At 36.0% G+C, this 17,061-nt stretch overlaps 2 protein-coding genes, 1 non-coding gene and 1 pseudogene across 4 annotated transcripts; 2 read left to right on the top strand and 2 right to left on the bottom strand.

Annotated features, from left to right (window-relative positions):
• Positions 1-23: 23 nt before the first annotated feature.
• Positions 24-12,028, bottom strand: LOC109092094 (endosome/lysosome-associated apoptosis and autophagy regulator 1-like). Of its 2 annotated transcripts, none has more exons than XM_042729701.1 (22): positions 11,453-12,028; positions 9,254-9,374; positions 8,935-9,115; positions 8,517-8,664; positions 8,205-8,285; positions 7,702-7,807; positions 7,458-7,607; positions 6,798-6,886; positions 6,529-6,706; positions 6,218-6,346; positions 5,942-6,032; positions 5,688-5,793; positions 5,027-5,161; positions 4,649-4,912; positions 3,521-3,694; positions 3,271-3,421; positions 3,086-3,179; positions 2,825-2,926; positions 2,040-2,166; positions 1,733-1,911; positions 899-1,064; positions 24-272 (listed from the first exon to the last, which is right to left on the bottom strand). In XM_042729701.1, the coding sequence occupies exons 1-22, from the start codon at positions 11,657-11,659 to the stop codon at positions 204-206; spliced, it is 3,048 nt and encodes a 1,015-aa protein (XP_042585635.1). In that variant the 5' UTR covers positions 11,660-12,028; the 3' UTR covers positions 24-203. The 2 variants fall into 2 exon arrangements, with proteins under 2 accessions (XP_042585635.1, XP_042585636.1); XM_042729702.1 differs by lacking the exon at positions 11,453-12,028 and adding an exon at positions 9,859-11,442.
• A 9-nt stretch (positions 12,029-12,037) lies between these two features.
• On the top strand, positions 12,038-13,619 carry cb8h1orf194 (chromosome B8 C1orf194 homolog). The gene is made up of 5 exons (XM_042729706.1): positions 12,038-12,229; positions 12,348-12,464; positions 12,615-12,730; positions 13,215-13,327; positions 13,419-13,619. Exons 1-5 carry the CDS (start codon positions 12,152-12,154, stop codon positions 13,487-13,489), a joined length of 495 nt encoding a protein of 164 aa, XP_042585640.1. The 5' UTR covers positions 12,038-12,151; the 3' UTR covers positions 13,490-13,619.
• An 84-nt stretch (positions 13,620-13,703) lies between these two features.
• Positions 13,704-14,095, bottom strand: LOC122138343. The gene has a single exon (XR_006155493.1).
• A 399-nt stretch (positions 14,096-14,494) lies between these two features.
• LOC109092452 lies at positions 14,495-17,056 on the top strand (annotated as a pseudogene).
• Positions 17,057-17,061: the final 5 nt, after the last annotated feature.

Raw genomic sequence — 17,061 nt, 5'->3', positions numbered from 1 at the left:
AAAATTAAATTTTGTATGTATTTAAATAAAATCACATGTTTATAAGGTGACTTGAATAAGGCAGATGTTTTTCAATATTTTTTTCTTCACTCAGTGTCTCTTTGGGAATAGAAGTATTGATGTTATATTGTCAGGTATAGTGTCAAGGATGGCTTGTGACAGGCCAAACACTTCTTGCTGGCTCTCCGTGTGTCTCAGAAGTTCTAGTTCATCTCCATCTCCTGTGCAGCTGATGATTTTAGAGGAACAGAATCAAAGCCATCTGACGTTCTCTGTAAAATAACAGCACTTTGTCAAGAAAACGTCTGTATCTGCCTGTTAATGCTAAAATTACTGTAACATTATAAACATGTATAGCATCCATCAAGAATATAGCTATAGAGTTTATAATACGGCCAAACTGAAGTCTGTGACCAAAGTCCTTTTAAGATAAATGATTGCACTCGGCGGGCATCTTTGAAACGCCTCTCGGGCGTCCAAGAGCAACTCCTATCTCTTTGTATGGGGAAACATTAAATTATCCAAAACTGTTCACTAGGCTTGCGATTAAATTTCATAGTTGAAATCACCAAAGAAATCTGATAACTGTGTCATAAATGATGTTTATTTTGCTCAAATAGTGTTATAAAAAGCTTATTATTCAGGCTAGGTCAGCCAGTGCGCATGCACAGTCCTAAGAGCACGTATCAGAACGCTGACTGTTTCTATAGCAACCGGGACGCTTCTAGCAGCAGCTGCAGTGACGCGCTGACTTTACCGATTAGCGATTGGCTCCTTCATTCAGAAGGCGGGGCTTCCTGCAATTGAGCAGCCATATTGAGCGTTGCATTTTTCCCCATTCAAACTATACGAGTGACAAGTCTTGGGTATTCTATAGTCTTTGTTGTGACCTCCTTACCTCTCTGGAAAATGACTTGATCTTAGTGAAGAAAGATTTCTTGGAGAGGTAGATGAGGTCATCCTCTGCATCTTCTCCCTCCATGATGGCACAGCTATCTGCAGCTGGAAGTTCACACTCCTTATCTCCTGCAGTCATCATTAGCCTTGAGTACTTATACTGCAGCCTAAAGAGAGGGTATGAATACTTTTACACATGCAGCAGCCTTCATTTATCCCCAATTTATCTACAGTTAGGCTTATAAAGATAAAAGAACACATTCACATCCATCTTTGTAACAATATGAAGTTGAATGTTGTTCTTTTTGTTGTTTCATTCACTCACAAAGTCAGTGTTGTACAGTACAGTTGTCTACTATGAATTTACACTTAAATTCATGGAATTATGAGATTGAGCACTACACTATACTTTCGAGTTGAGATGAATAGATCAAAATATGTAATCTATCAATATAGATATATGATAAAGTCTTGGCCAAAATGCAATTCCAGATGCAATGGGCTAAAAAGAAATATTTTAAAAAGTATTTTTGTTTGAAATAACCAAACTAATATATTTTTCCTTAAGTTGGCATTACTCGATTAACATCTATAGGATATGTTTTATTTTATTTAACAATAATGTGGGAAAAAAAACACTTATCCATCGATAATTCATCAATCTGTATTTACATTTTCATAAGATCGAATTAAACCTAGGTAATTTCACCTGTATGCTGCTTTGTTTTCCACCTCAATAATTTTATTACTGGATGTTAAAGAAAGGACAAAGTGAATAAACCAGGTTTTGGTCCTATTTTTAAGTAGGCTATCACTTTCAGTAATGAACTCTCACTTGCGTGTCCTTTTCCAGAAGTAGCAGCTGATGGTAATGAGCAATAAAGCAGCCACAGTTCCGATGGAGACACCAAACTTCAGCCAGAAGTCCAGCGTCACACAGGCACTGATCTTCTGAGGAGGCAGTGACACCCCACCTGTGCACCTCAGAGGTTGTTGCCACACATAGGTAGTCCTCTGAGAAACATAAACACATTTTAGCTACATTAAGTCATCTAATAAATGGTAAAATAAAAACATTCAGAGCGGGAAAATAGTCTCATTCACAAACTGCATGGTCTATCACGATGTGAATTGACATGTACCTGAATTCCTTGGATACAAGCGCTCACAATCTCCTTATAGTTCCTCTCAGAGCAGAGAGGACAAGCGTACTGAGAGCGCCACAGGAAATGGAAGGAGCAGCCATCACAGGTGCCCTCTGAACAGTTGCTATACCAAATGCACACACATAAAGAAAACAAGCAATAAACAGCAACGTCTGAGTTGGAATACATACATAAAACCAGTATTACAGTTTAGTCCCAAACCATACAATATTCACCACACACACTTTCAAATCAGTATCTTGATTGGTCTTGTTTTTTTCTTGGAACAGCCCCAAAAGTAGAGCTGCACCATTTGGGGAAATAAAATCTAATTTTATACATATCTTCAGAAGACGAATTAAGATATTTTTGATGAAATCAAAGAGCTTTCTGACCCTGCATAGACAGCAACTTAACTATCATGTTCAAGGCCCAGAAAGGTAGTAAGGACATTATTAAAATAGTCCATGTGACGTCAGTGGTTCATCCTTGATGGCAACAACTGATGTCACATGGACTATTTTAATAATGTCCTTACTACCTTTCTGGGCCTTGAACTCAGAATATTCTGAATGAAACTGAAAAATATCTTCATTTGTCTTCTGAAGAGATGAACGAAGGTCTTGTTTGGAATGACATTAGTTTGAGTTCATTTTTGGGTGAACTATCCCTTTAATTAAATCACAGCCTTTGTGATTTGATAATCACACTGAGCAGTTTTGGTGTTGTGTTGATTAATGGTGCAGCCCTACCCAAAAGGAAAAACTTTTTTCATGTTGTACCTTGGAAGGGAAACATGGTTCTTCAGTGTTACAGTGGGATCACATCGGAGCCTAATGGAGGCTGATCTTCCATTTTTACATGCTTGTGTCGTTTCTCTAGATTTTGACATCATAATGGGAAGAACATCATTACAGATCAGTCTGAACTACATCAACTGTGATTCTGAGTTGAGGTCAACAAAAATGGTTTGTGAACATGATTAGAATTAACTTAACATTAGAATAAACTTAACACAGATCATTGCAAACAAGTACACTCACCTGTAGTAGAATATGACATCAGGCAGCTCTGATTCAACAGGAAAGTTGCCATCCAATGACGAGATGTCATCAAATTTGACATCAGTTGTCACTCCTGAGTATAAAAAGTTTGCATCTGATGAATCCACAGGACCCAGTGGGATAGGTGTCTTTGATAGAGATTTCAAAGCCATGGTAGCACTCACCGATTAAAGTATCTCCAATATTGAAGGGCTGAGAGGACACAACACTCTGACCCCTGACCTCAGAAGGCACTACGGTAGACTGACAGATGTCGCCTTTTACATCCCTCTTGCTTTCAGTTACATTTTCTACACAGGATGCAAGAGCCCTGTTCTAAAAGAGAAAAAGGCACACTTTAATGTAGACATCACTGTATACTTTAAACTTTAGTCATTCATAAAAACTGAATCTGGTCTAATTTTTTTCTCTTACTTCTGCTCCACACAGCGCCACATTGAAATGGTGGAAATACTGCAGCCCTTTACTGGTGAAGCGTGGGCTGCTCTGGAAGCTAGTGACATTTGCCAGCGGAAAGAAATCATAATTCAGCATCTCTCCTTTATGATGCAGTGCTAATGTACAGTCACTCATGCATGCAGACCGGCCCTGCGAACAGAGAGGACAAACATCTGTAACAGAAGTGAATAGATATATAAAATAGTTGGAAAGTGCATGATTAGTGAAAATCGATATAAAGAAAGTAACTAACAATAAGCATACACAATAATAAAATATACTTATGTAATCATTATTAAAAATAATAATATTCTTTATTTTAATATATTGTAAATCATTTATATATATATTTATATAATAATTTATATATGCTAAGTTATTTTGTAATGCAACAATAATTTTGAATAATTATTAATCATTTCACTTTACCAAGTATGCATGAGGGAATTCAATTTTCCTTTTTAGAAAGAAATTCTTATATATGACTAGGATTTTTATACAAGCAGCAAAAATTACAGTGTATGAATAATATGCATTGCAATTATATAATTATGCTAGGGGTGTTTAACAATCATTAAAACACAAGATCTAAAAGATATGGCAACCAATGTCATATTGGTCTGACTATTAATGCATACAGTGCATTGCAAAATTATTATTTCTTATCACCAGAAAATAAAAACAAATATGATATGAATGATCATATATTCTATACCAATGCATTCAAGATGGATTTATTTTATTTATTTTTTTATTTAACCCCAAACTATACATTTACAAGGTCACATTGTAAACTGTGCACAATCTATTTAGCACAGAAGTTATACATAAGTTCTCAAGATTGCTGAACACTATTATTAGCTCTATGATTATATCAATAATGTTTGCTGAAACCCGTCGACTGACAACAGTCCCACCTACTGGCCGGAACAGGTACTGTTCAAAAGCTAGCTATATCAATGCCTGAGACTTCAAAACAAAGTGCAGTGAGCTCAAAGAACAGGGGCCATTCACACAGCAGGCGATTGTGTTATGGAAAAGAGCACATGGTCTAGAGACAAGTTTTGAAAGTTGTACTTCTTTTGTTTAAAAAATAATGCTTACTTCATTACTGTAAGTATTGGGTCCACAAGGTATGCAGGCTTGCTTTCCGATTGCCTGCTCGGGCCTGATGATGGTATTTGAAGGACAGCTTTTACACACTCCTGTGCCGTTCAGCATGTAGTGTCCTGGAGGGCAGGGGACGCAGGCAGACTCAGAGCCAACAGCAGCCAGAGCACACTGACGACATTCTGACGCCACACCCCCAATCACATTAGTGAGGTGAACAGAGTAGATCTTAGCATAGTCAGAGCTGTATTCATTTTTCTGTAAGACAGACACACAGCCATAGACCATCAAAAGAGTTTAAATTCTCTATTACTTAAAAGTAAAAAAAGTAAAAACAAAACGAAAAAGTGAAAGATTCTAGTTTAATCTTACCGTACTGAAGATCCCAGTGCGTTGAAAACCCCAGGTGAAGCTAACAGTGTTATTGCTTTTAATAAGATAAGAGTAGGACTGCTTCCCCATTGAGCCAGACCAGCTCTCCACAATACTACTCCATTCACTTTGCCCCTGCAAAGACATAAAGACAAATCTTAGACAATTAATACTCTGAAAATTAAGGAATTAAGAAATTATAATAATGTTTATATAATAATAATAAATTAAAATAATGTTTTATAATAATGTACCATTTAAAAGTTTGAGGTAAGATTAAAAAAATAAGAAAACTTTTATTCATGATTGATGTTTTGGATTTTTTAATTTTGTTTGTGAAGTGATTTAGAATGTTATATTTAAAAATATTAAAAAATTTTTATTGATTAGTTATTTTTTTTATTGAATTATACATAAATTTTATTCTTTAAAATTTGTTTTCGATATTGAAAAAAAAAAAACTGTATCTTAAGCACCAAACAAGAATATTAGAATATAATATAAATTATTTTAAATTATAATAATATTTCACAATGTTACTAATTTTACTGTTTTGATCAAATAAATGTAGTCTTGGTGAACCTAAGAAACATAAAAAATGTTCTGAAGCTGTCATTGTAAATGTCATATATACAATGGTATAAAATACTGTCAAACTCACTGCCATGAAATAGAGTTTACAATCAGCTGTACACTTGGTTTCAAACACAAATGTTATTCTGGAAAGCTGAACTCTCTCATTTTCTTCACTCAGGGAATGAGGCAGGCTGGAAAAAAGAAAAACAAAATATACTGAGTAAATTAAAAGCACCTGTTTATGTCTCTGGTAATAGCTTTAATGTTGTCATCATATAATATATATTGAGACTATTAATAAAATTCTGTTGCTATTCGTTATCACATGTATGTGCTCACCTGTATCCAGGTACTGTGAGCGTCAGCATCATGTAGTCAGAGTCCTGATTGCTTGGTGTGGTGTAGATGTAGTCGCCTGCAACCTCCCAGCCTGTTACAACAAGACCCCAATAACTCACAAACATCTATGACAGAATGACTCTGTCTACAAAAACTTTAGCATATGCCCTAATCAATGGCTCACTTAAAATTTTTGTATTTAATAAAAAAAAATATATATATATCAAATTTGCATCAAATTGTGTGGAGAGCTAGTGAGGAGATATTTAGGCCTACCTGTGCTCCTCTCCATGCTTCTGTATTCTGAGCTGAAGACTGAACTCCTCATATTGCTGGGCATTTTGTTCCACCATTTATATTCAAAACCCACGACTGGTTCCATTCCAGCAGGACACTCTGAGCATTCTGAACACATGTAACATGATTGTTTATAATAGTGAGTTCTGTTATTGATGCATTACAATAATGTACTAAAGCATACATTTAGTGTTATATACACATGTAGTGTTGCAATCTAGAGATAGAACAGAGATGCATATGCTGTCATAGGTGAGTGAAATCGTTAATTGTTGGCTGTCTCTCTCTACCTGTCCCATTTGAATAGAAGCCATGTGGGCAGGGTTCACAGGTGGAGGTGTTGTTGGAGAAGAATCCTGGATTGCATGGAGGGCAGGCCATCATCTCCCCTGAAGCCGGAAGCTGCACTGCCCCCTCCACACTCTCACTGCAGATCTTAGGCTCGATCCACTTATACATCAGTTGTGTCTAAATATATATAAACAGTCAGCTGTCATCCGGAGATGTTACACAAATAAAATAAAATAAATCTCTAGATTTGTTGGATTTTTTGTGGTACCTGACCACTGGAGTCACATGGTGTGTGAGTATAGAAGTAATCAGTCGTTGTGCAGGGCGGTCGCTGTAGACAGGTTCCAGATCCAGTTCCTGGAGTAACACACAGGAAAGAGGAAAATGCCCATGGCATTAGGAAAAACACACACTCATTTAGATAAAGTGATAAAACACAGTAGGCAAATCCCAGAGAGTACATGCACTGGTGAGTGCAGGTCATTTACATGAACATTTACTTTCACGAGCTTACATTTAAATGCTTGATCACATCTATGCAGATATAACGTTTAAAGACCTTTACAAGGCATTTGTTGGGTGAACACCAGTCATTTAAAATAACTATGCTTACACACATCATGATTTTCTAGTATATGACTGATATATTTGTTAGTTTAACCACAAAATCATTCAATAATTATATCAACAATTCAATATCTTTTCATGTTTTTATATAATTATTTTAATTAGTACAATTAATGTAATGTTTATATATATATTGTCTTTTAATTGAAAGACTTCGGGATCATTTATGCAGCTACATAAGGAGTATAAATATGTTGTAAGTACTCATTTATAAATTGTTTTTTGTTATATAATATTAATAGCAGCTGATGACTGACCTGAATTAACATGAACATTGCTTTAAAAATGCTGAGACACACACCTGAATATTTGTCTGCCTCACAGGGTTGGCACGCAGTGGCTCCCTTATTAGAGTATGAATTAGCAGGGCACGGCACACAGCGGGCAGCCCCTGGTTTATCACTATAGGTACCAGGCTTACAGTGAAAACACTCAGATGTATACGAGACACCTGAAGAAAAGGTTGATTGTTATTTACTAAATCAATTTATTTTTCAAGCCATCTTTTTTAAGATAGTGCACAATGAATTGTGATGGATAAATACCTGAGATGGCAATGTTCTTCAGTAGAACCGGTTTGGCAGTGTTGGCAGCCAGAGAGAAACCTGTTGTTCTCCAGTACAAGACATTGTTACCACTATTCAGCTGCACCTGGTTAAATAGCAAGAAGAAAAGTTTTTGAGGCCTGAGGCTTCTACGTATTCTCCCAAAACACAAACACACACATGTTGGGTTTCCATGTTTTATGGGGAAATTCCATTGGCGTAACGGTTTTTATACAGTACACACTGTATTTTCTATTGCCCCACACCAACCCTTCACCTAAGCATTCCCCTTACAGAAAACTTTGTGCATTTTTAGTTTTTTTTTTTTAAATATTACATTCAGCCATACTTGGCTGAATGTCACGTCACGTCACGTCATTTATAAGCTTGTTTCCTCATGGGGACCAAAAAATGTCCCCAGAAGGATGAGGATTTGATGAGACATTTTGACCCCATAATGTAGGGTTAACCAGAACCACACACACACACGCACACAGACTTACAAAATGGTAATCCCAATCACTTTCTGATATCTTCATCCAGCGACGCTGAGAGTCTGTAGACTGACACTGGTCATTCTGAACCTGTTAGCACATGCATATCATATCCCATATTATGCAGTATCATACATTGTCACATTTGTGGTTGTTTTAAAACTCAATTTATTAATTTTACATTGCATATTAAACGTTATTCATATATTAAACATAAAAATGCACTTTATACAAATTCAATTTAACTAACTATATATTTTTAAAATTCTGTATATGTATATGTTTGGGAAAAATATATAAAAATATACCCACAGTACTTACATAAAACTCAAAAAACATGTGGTTGTCTGGATAGAAGTATTGGAAGGCCACAGATCCAGGCTTCTTTAGACTCACAGCATATGAAAGAGTTGAAGTGCACTCATCTGTGTTAGATGCAATATAATCACCTTTTGGGATCCATGTTGAGCTGCACAGATGCAAGAGACACATGCAATGGGTCCCCATTAAAGCAAGTTTCCACAAATGTCCATTCTTCAGATTCATTTTAATTCCAAAAAAATCAAGGTCCTGACTCGTCAAGCACTTTTGCATAAACATTCTGTGCATGCAATTACTGTTAAGTGAATGTTGAATGGCTCAGCCATCCATTTGATCTTGAATTTTAAGCACTAGCACCTGTTTGCATGTCCTGAAATGCTGTAGCTCTTATTTTTTCATACATATATGAGTCACTCACTTGGAGCAATTTGTGTGAGTGTCTCCAAAGTTCATACTGATGCCATGGCTGACAAAGCCAATGGGTAAAGTGTCCCACTCGTCGAAAGCAACACCCGTCCCAAGAGAATAGGTCCCTGCTACGCATTTCTGACACTCTTGAGTCCTCATGTCCAGAAATTCCCCTTCATTACAGCTAAACGCTGACAAGAGAGAAAAAAACAACAAAGATTAAAGTATCTTAATGCCTTTCTAGCTTTGAAAACCCTTCACCTGGTAACATAGCATGCTAGAGACCGCTATCTAGTAGTGGTGGTGGTGTGTGTGTTGTAGTTACTCACTGCAATGGGTGCCTTTGACTGGATCAGGAAGGCCAGTGCAGGTCTCAGGCTTGTTGGGTATCGCCACTCTCCATCGAGAGCCCAAAACGTCACAGTCTGTGTACTCAAAATGATAATCGGACTGCAAAATAATGAAACATACAAAAACAGCTGCATTGAAATGTCATTTATTTTGAAAATAAGACAAAAGGACAACTGCAAAATGGAGTTTCAACCACATAAACCTTATTCAGAAATGATTAATTCAGTGTTTAAAAAAATTATATAGTATAGTAATCAAATTAATGTAGAAAAAACAGATTAAATGATAAACAAGCTGACGTGGAGTGTTTAATAGGTAGCTACTCACCAAATAAATAAATAAATACAAGGAAATGAAATGTTGATTTGAGTTGGAATTATTTTAGATTATGTAATTTATACTAGCATAAAGCTTCTGCTAAGAAAAAAGCTTTCATTACAATACTATATAACAGCAATATGAAAACTGCAGTTGTCCAAAGTCTGTCTCTGAGTCCTTTTAAGTAATGTTCACTACAGCTGATAGCTTAGATTCACAAGTTGTCATTTTGTGCTTCACAGACATAATATAAAAATGTAGTTACCAACATCTTATTTATAATGTTCCTCTGGATTATATCTTCTTTTAAAATACTGTGTCAGATCAATATTTGCACAGTAGGCGGATCCACTGGAGATCAACTTCAAGGAAGTCTTCGAATCCTTGTCTAAACAAACAGTCTTTAGCAGGTATTATTTACTCACCAGTATGCAAAGCGGGAGAGTCAGAAAAAATAAAATCTTGAATATATATTAACATCTCCAAACATCCTGTTTATCAGTTTATCCTAATTTATCTAAGGACATAATAATCTGTAAGAAGATACTTAAATGCTTAAAGGTGTGGTTTAAATGAAACAATTATTTAGACTCAAATTAAAGTGGTTTGTAAATGTTGACAGCTAACTCCCCCAAAGAACAAGCAGCTGGCAAGAAACAAGAACCTAAATTAAGCTGACAGAATGGCACCTGAGGTAACAGCAGACACTTCACTTTCACAGAGCAAATCAGAATGACCCATGTGGAATGAAACAAGATTAATAGTTAACAAGACCTCAATGTGACGAGTGGACGTGCTTCCTAAGTGCTTTGTGTTAGTGCAGCAACATTAGTACCGTTTAGTGAGAAAGAAAGAAAGAAAGAAAGAAAGAAAGAAAGAAAGAAAGAAAGAAAGAAAGAAAGAAAGAAAGAAAGAAAGAAAGAAAGAAAGTTGTTCTGAGCAAGCAGTCCACATAATAATCCCCACATCCATATAAATGATGAAACCGAGAAACCAAGGCAACAGAACAGACTGACATTTGTTTCTATGGTGTCTCTTAGAGGTCAGATTGACTGATGAATCTCTTACTCCAACAGAAAACAAGTCAAGGTCAAAGGCAATTTTCACTTGTTCTGTTTTCAGTTATATATTTGCAACAATAAAAATGTTTTAAAACTATATTATTATAGACAGGTATATCAGTTCAGTTACACCAACAACAATGCAGCCGTTGGTCGGCTGATCATAACAGCAGATGCCCCTTTCACACAGCTCTCTAGGGCCAACGGACAAGCTTATCTAGACATGATAAAGTAAGTGTGTCATCCATTTCCATGATTATGTTCACTCTTATTCAAACATGATTATTTTCTGGAGGGAAAAGATGACAGAGAACTAAAACATACATACAGCAGAAAGGAAACAAGTTTACTGAAAGCGAATACTGATGATGCATGTGAGCTTTTTATTTTGAAATTTTGAATGGTTTCTAATTTGTAAAGTGGCGGCTTCTCTGTGTGTAATGATGTGTACAATATATTTTCTCAGCATGTAATCAATGGGGAGAAATTATGTTTTCTGTTACTATTAATGGACCTTACATGATATATATTTTTATAAAATGTACTGGCCTAGTCCTCCAGGATAATGTTGTGTGTTTATAATGATCAATATTCCATGAGCAGCTGCATTAGCTCACAAATGTTTTATTCTGTTAATGTGTGTTCAGCCAGTAGTCTGTCAGCCAATAATTTCAGTGCATTATGAAGTTCTAGCAGCTGTCAGAAATAAACAGCATATAATAAATAGTTCTGACTGTTGTAGTATCTCACGTTACAGTCTCAGAAAATGTGTATAATGCACAGTAAAGCAGCACCTACCTCTTTGCAGCTGGGTAATTCCGTTGCCCCCGTTAACAGTAAGTGAAGCAGAAAAATAACTGAAACGCTTTGCGTTCCAACATTGAAAAGCACATGGCTTGAATACATTTCTGTTTCCAAAAGATACGTTCGTTCAGCAAAGGCGTGGGACAGTAACAGACGTGCTGTAAATATTGCTGGGCTTTTATCCAGACACTGTTTGCACATACTAAGCGTGTAACGCGCTCAGCGCTCCTATTGGTCAGTCTCTCCGGGATGCAGTTCCAACTGCAAACGTGTCCCTCTAGTATAGATACGTCAAGACATTAATTTCCGTAAAGATTAAAAAATTACATTAGGCACCAATAACACGATTGAATAACAAACATTATAGTAATTATATGTGGTCTACATTTGGAAAAATACATTTTAGTACGTAGCAGGAAATTCTGGGAAAACTAAAAAGTTTATTTTATTTTATTTTATTTTTTTGTCTGTTCTAAAAACAACGCGGTTAACAGCCACCTGATCAACTGTTAATATAAAGGTTTACACCAAAATACACTTGTAAGGTTAGTTAGCATATTTACGGCTGGAGCTGTGTGGTGCTCACTAATTGGTCTCTAGGCAACGGTAGGAGAGACAACAAAAAAAGTCGCAAGATCTCAAACCATCGATCTGTTACATTCCACCAGACTCATTTGGATATATTGTGAAAATATGCCACAAGAACGAGAACCTTTTCCATTCCCGCGATATGAGAACGATTATACATTTACAGGGAGTAAGGAAATGCAGGTAATTCAAACTTTATAATGGCCCACTCTTTTCTATTTACACATATAGTTTGTATGCTTTTTGATTATAGCCTACATTTGTGTTTACATATTTCTTATTTTCAACATTGCTTAATCAGAAACTGCCATATGACAAGCCAACACACCTCGCACAAAACGACGAACCCTGGAGGAGACTCCATAACAGGACAACACAGGCCAGCTCTCGCCGAAATGTCTTTCATTTCGACACTAAAGTGAGTTGATGTAGCCCACCTCGAAGGAAGATTTGAATTTGTTCACTACTACTTAAAAATTAACATAGGCAACATAAAGTAAATCCAAACATGTTCTGATTCAAAGCTTTGTGTTTTTGAAATGTACTAACTGCTAAAATGTTCTCACAAGCACCCAAGGACAGTCTGGACATTCATCTAAAGTCCACATACGATCATCATCTGGGATTATTTCAAAACAAAAAACAAATCGTGACGCAGAAGGAAACTGTTGCACTGAATAATGGGTAAGGCTTCTAAATAATTTATATTGTGTTGTTTTGTTGTGTTAGTTAGCTGTATTTTTTTTTTAGTTAGTTATTCAAAACAACCCAACTGCAGTTTGATTTATATTAATTGGAATGCAGGATAAACAAAAACATGATTCTTGAACATTTTTATGTTATCTGTTTTTGCAAAATAAACTTTCTCTCTCTATATATATATGTGTGTGTGTGTGTGTGTATAAAAAAAATATATATATATATATATATATATATATATATATATATATATATATATATATAAAATATAAAATTATATATATATATATATATATATATATATATATATATATATATATATACATTGATTAAAACTTCATTTTTTTTTAGAATTTCATTTATTTGTACTTCAATAAAATAAAAAAGACACACAAACAGCAGTGTTTAATTTGAAAGCTCAGTAAGGCTAAAACTCACAGCCATTTTGATGATTTTTTACTCCACACAGGACACTGAAAAACAAAGAATTAGAAGAATCAATGTGTGAGACTGAAAACACCGAAATGAGAGTGTGGGTCGACACACAGAAGGCTTCTATATACAGTATTAAAGGGTCCATAGGTGAGATTTTATACTCAGCCCATAAGAGGTTCTTTAAAAAATGATACAGAATTTAACCAAGGTTTTTTTTTGTTTGTTTGTTTATTAACAGAGTCTCATCACACCGCCTCTACAAACCGAGGTTACTCTCGTAAGCATGATGGCGGCTTTTACTCTACGTAACACAGTACACATGATATACAAGTTAAAATGGGTTACCCTAATCCCACCAGTCGGTTGTTAAACAATGGGTATCAGCAATACCACTTATAAGGGCTTGAAAAAAAATAGAATAAAAGAACCGTAGATATGCCGGTGTGGTCTCTTTTTTAAATGAAACCAGTAGATTTGTGATGCTCACTCACTTCAACGACTCGCTCACTGTTAGAAGTAATGGTGAGATCAGAATCGCTGTTATACTCAGTGAACAAGCAGAGCATACTGGACCAAGATCCAGCACCCTGCCTGTTCTAGTATATCTGATCGATTCATCATTTCTTACCACAGTTTCAACTGTGAATGCCCGGAGTTTTGTTAAAAGCCTCGCGATCATCGCTACAGAAGCTCCCGAGTCGGTTATTATCATCTCTGTATCCGAGCAGGGCAACAACTCGGACCAGATCAAATAAGATCACGGTGTAGATTTTTAAATGATCTCATTCACTCACTCACACACTCTCACAAAACACAAACATTCAAGCACACAAACAGCCACTATCATACTCACGCCACACACACGCGAACACACATTCACTCAATGACTTCACATCCTGGTTGACGTCAATAAATAGCACTTTGGAATCATGGGAAGCGTTTAAACAACCCTTAAAAATCACACTGCCCTCTTGTGGCTGGTTACGATAAGATGCGCAATATCTATACATATTTAAATGAATTATAAATCTTATAAATTAGTGATTATTAGTTGATGTAACTTAAATGCAGAGAAATAAACAGAGAGTAAAACTACATAATTTTATTTCGATAGAACAATAACCCCGTTGGTTTATAAAACAAACACATCTTAACGGACATCTGCTTATTTAATTAACATTTGTCTTGCTGAGGAAAAAAACAAAGAGATCAAGAGTTAATATTTCCAAGTTAGGAAGACAGTTAAAATCAGCACTGATGTCAATGGTAATTAGTTAATCTGGCATCCTACGTGCCTCGTATAGGTCCAGGTTAATCTGGAATGGCGTAATGAGCTTGAACGTAATGTCTGCAACAAGCATCACTGAACATAAAGAGCAAGCTGACCGAAGGCCATAGTCTCGACAGTAGTCGCACAATGCTGGACCTGAACACGACAAAAAAGCAATCAACTGTATGCGTGGAGGTGAGTGTTCTTTAAAAAAAAAAAAAGTTTTTCGATGAAGAGTTTATTCGATGAATCCTAAATGAATGATTGCTGGTGTTTCATAAAGTCACTCTCTTTTAGTAATTTTTTTTTTTTTTTTTTTTTTAAATGGGGGAAATATTATGATATGGGAATTAAACGTTTTTATTATTCAGTTACATTTCCATAGTTCATTTTAAGAGAAACAATAGGTGTTTGTTTGTTTTGCTGCTGGTTTTAGCATTATTATGAAGCTTATTTACCTTGAGTGCAACATGAAAGTCTGTTTCAAATATAAAAAAAAAATCATGCAATAAAATGTTTCGGGAGTTATTCATTGTGTTGCTTCAACAATGTAGTGTTGCTTTTACACTGAATTTTGTTTCCATTTAATGGTGTCCCTCCTAGCTAGTAGTTTTTATTTGACCCCATCACAAACCTTTATACAACATGATCATAATTTGCATGAGTCATGTATTTCAGTCAGTAGGCTGTCATGTTGGTTTAGGAGTGTGGAGATGGGACAGGGGTGTGTTTGGTGTGGCTGACACACAAATGGTACCTTGAGCGTGGCACTGTTGGACCAGAGTAAGCTGGATTAACCCGGTCTTGGTTATAAACCCTATGCTCTGGGAAAGATGCCCAGAAGATTAACGTGTCTTTAAGAGGTGGACTCGTCAAGGTTCCTGTAGACCAAACAGTAGCGTGTAGCGCTAACAATCCCAAAATCAGGTTCACATGGAATGCATGTCCTGAGAGTATAATGCAAGTAGATTTGAATAAAAGCATTTAACTCAACACTTAAGCGTGGCCAGAACAAGGATACTAAATTGTGACTATTTTCTTCATGTGGGTTCAGGAAACATGAAATGGTTATTGATGGCTCTAAAGGTTTATATAAATAAGGTGTTAGTGGTAGTAGCAAACAAGATTTAAATGTGGAGTCAGTAGTTATTGATGGACATAATTGTTTATATAATAAGGGGGAGGGGTGGGGGTAGTAGTAATTTTTCAAGCCCCTGTGTATATTCAAGTTTGTAAGTGATATTTAATGCTTGCTAAGAAATCCAATTTTGAATATTTCCACTGTCCTATTGTCTGTAATCGTATTTTAGAGCCTGTGTTTCAGAGGTCAGGAGTTCGAAATTAACTTAAAGCCTCAGTGTTGAGCTATAAATGGGCCTCTTTGCTTCATCTTTTAGTGAATGAAGCCAACATGCATTAGGAGGCAGAGCATGTCATCTCAGTTCACTGAGCTGATTTGATTCTGTGCTTTCATCAGCAGGTGGACATGCTGGTGCCATTACTGCATTTTAATTGCATGCTAGAAGTAACCCATTCATTTGGGTAAAATTATGTACTAATACTTTAATGTGTCTCACGTTGTTTTTGTTAACTTTCTATCCAGCGGCCAGGATTCAGACATCACAGAAAAGGTACAGGCACTGACTATGCTCCAAGTTTAATTGACATTGTGCCATATAATCTGTCTCATAAACATGTAGACATAATTTTAGACATCTTGCAATGTACTTAAATGTTAAATCATAACTGAAGATTTGTTGGTGTTCCTACAAGTCTAAATGTCTCTTTTCAGAGAATTATGCATGTCATTCTCCTGTGTCCCAGCAAAGCACAGACAGTGGAGACGAGTTCATTCAGCTCAGAAAACTAAATGGCTCACCAGGCGAGTGTCCCAGTCGCCAGAATCTCCATAAGGAGCTTCTGCTCAGCCACAAGAGGTAAAGAAGAGTAACATCAGAAATGCAAATGAAGTAAACCAACGTAACCAGCAAAGTAAACCAAGTTGAAAGTTTTAAATGACATCGAACCTGCATTTATCCATGCAAACTGTTGCATTTTATTTTTTAATTTTTATTTTTGAGTTTTCTGTTTTTTTAGTTGTTTCTCAGAGGCCTGTTGTTGGAGGAGAAGCGGAGGCTTGACCTGCACAGAGAGGAGGAACTTGCCCTCCAACCTCCTTCTGACCTGGAACAAGAGCTCCGTAAGAGACAGCAGAAACTGCAGGAGGTACTGTCCAATCTCTGTCCGCTTGATGTTCCTCATTAGTAAAATGGAGGCCAAGAGTTTTGCCAAAAGTTTTATTTATTTATTCCCCCACAGTATGAGATGGAGGAACAGAGGCGCATAGAGGATGAGAAGAATGTTCCAGAATTTGTCAGAGTGAAAGAAAATCTGCGTCGCATACAGTTGACTGAATAAAACTACTGAAAGGGCCTATGGAGAAGAAATGCTTCTTGTAATTTTTACTGTTTTCATATAATAAAAGAATGTTATGAAAGGAAGTTGCATACAGCTATAACGGTTTAGTAAAGAAGTTCTCTATTTAAATGTACTGTAATATTCTGTAAACTTGAGTCAAATTAAAGCTATTAATGTCTTGTATAATATTTCC

The sequence above is a fragment of the Cyprinus carpio genome, chromosome B8 (assembly GCF_018340385.1).
Source record: "Cyprinus carpio isolate SPL01 chromosome B8, ASM1834038v1, whole genome shotgun sequence".
Taxonomy (NCBI): domain Eukaryota; kingdom Metazoa; phylum Chordata; class Actinopteri; order Cypriniformes; family Cyprinidae; genus Cyprinus; species Cyprinus carpio.
The sequence above is the reverse complement of the archived record's forward strand: the minus strand, read 5'-3'. Positions and strand labels throughout refer to the sequence as shown.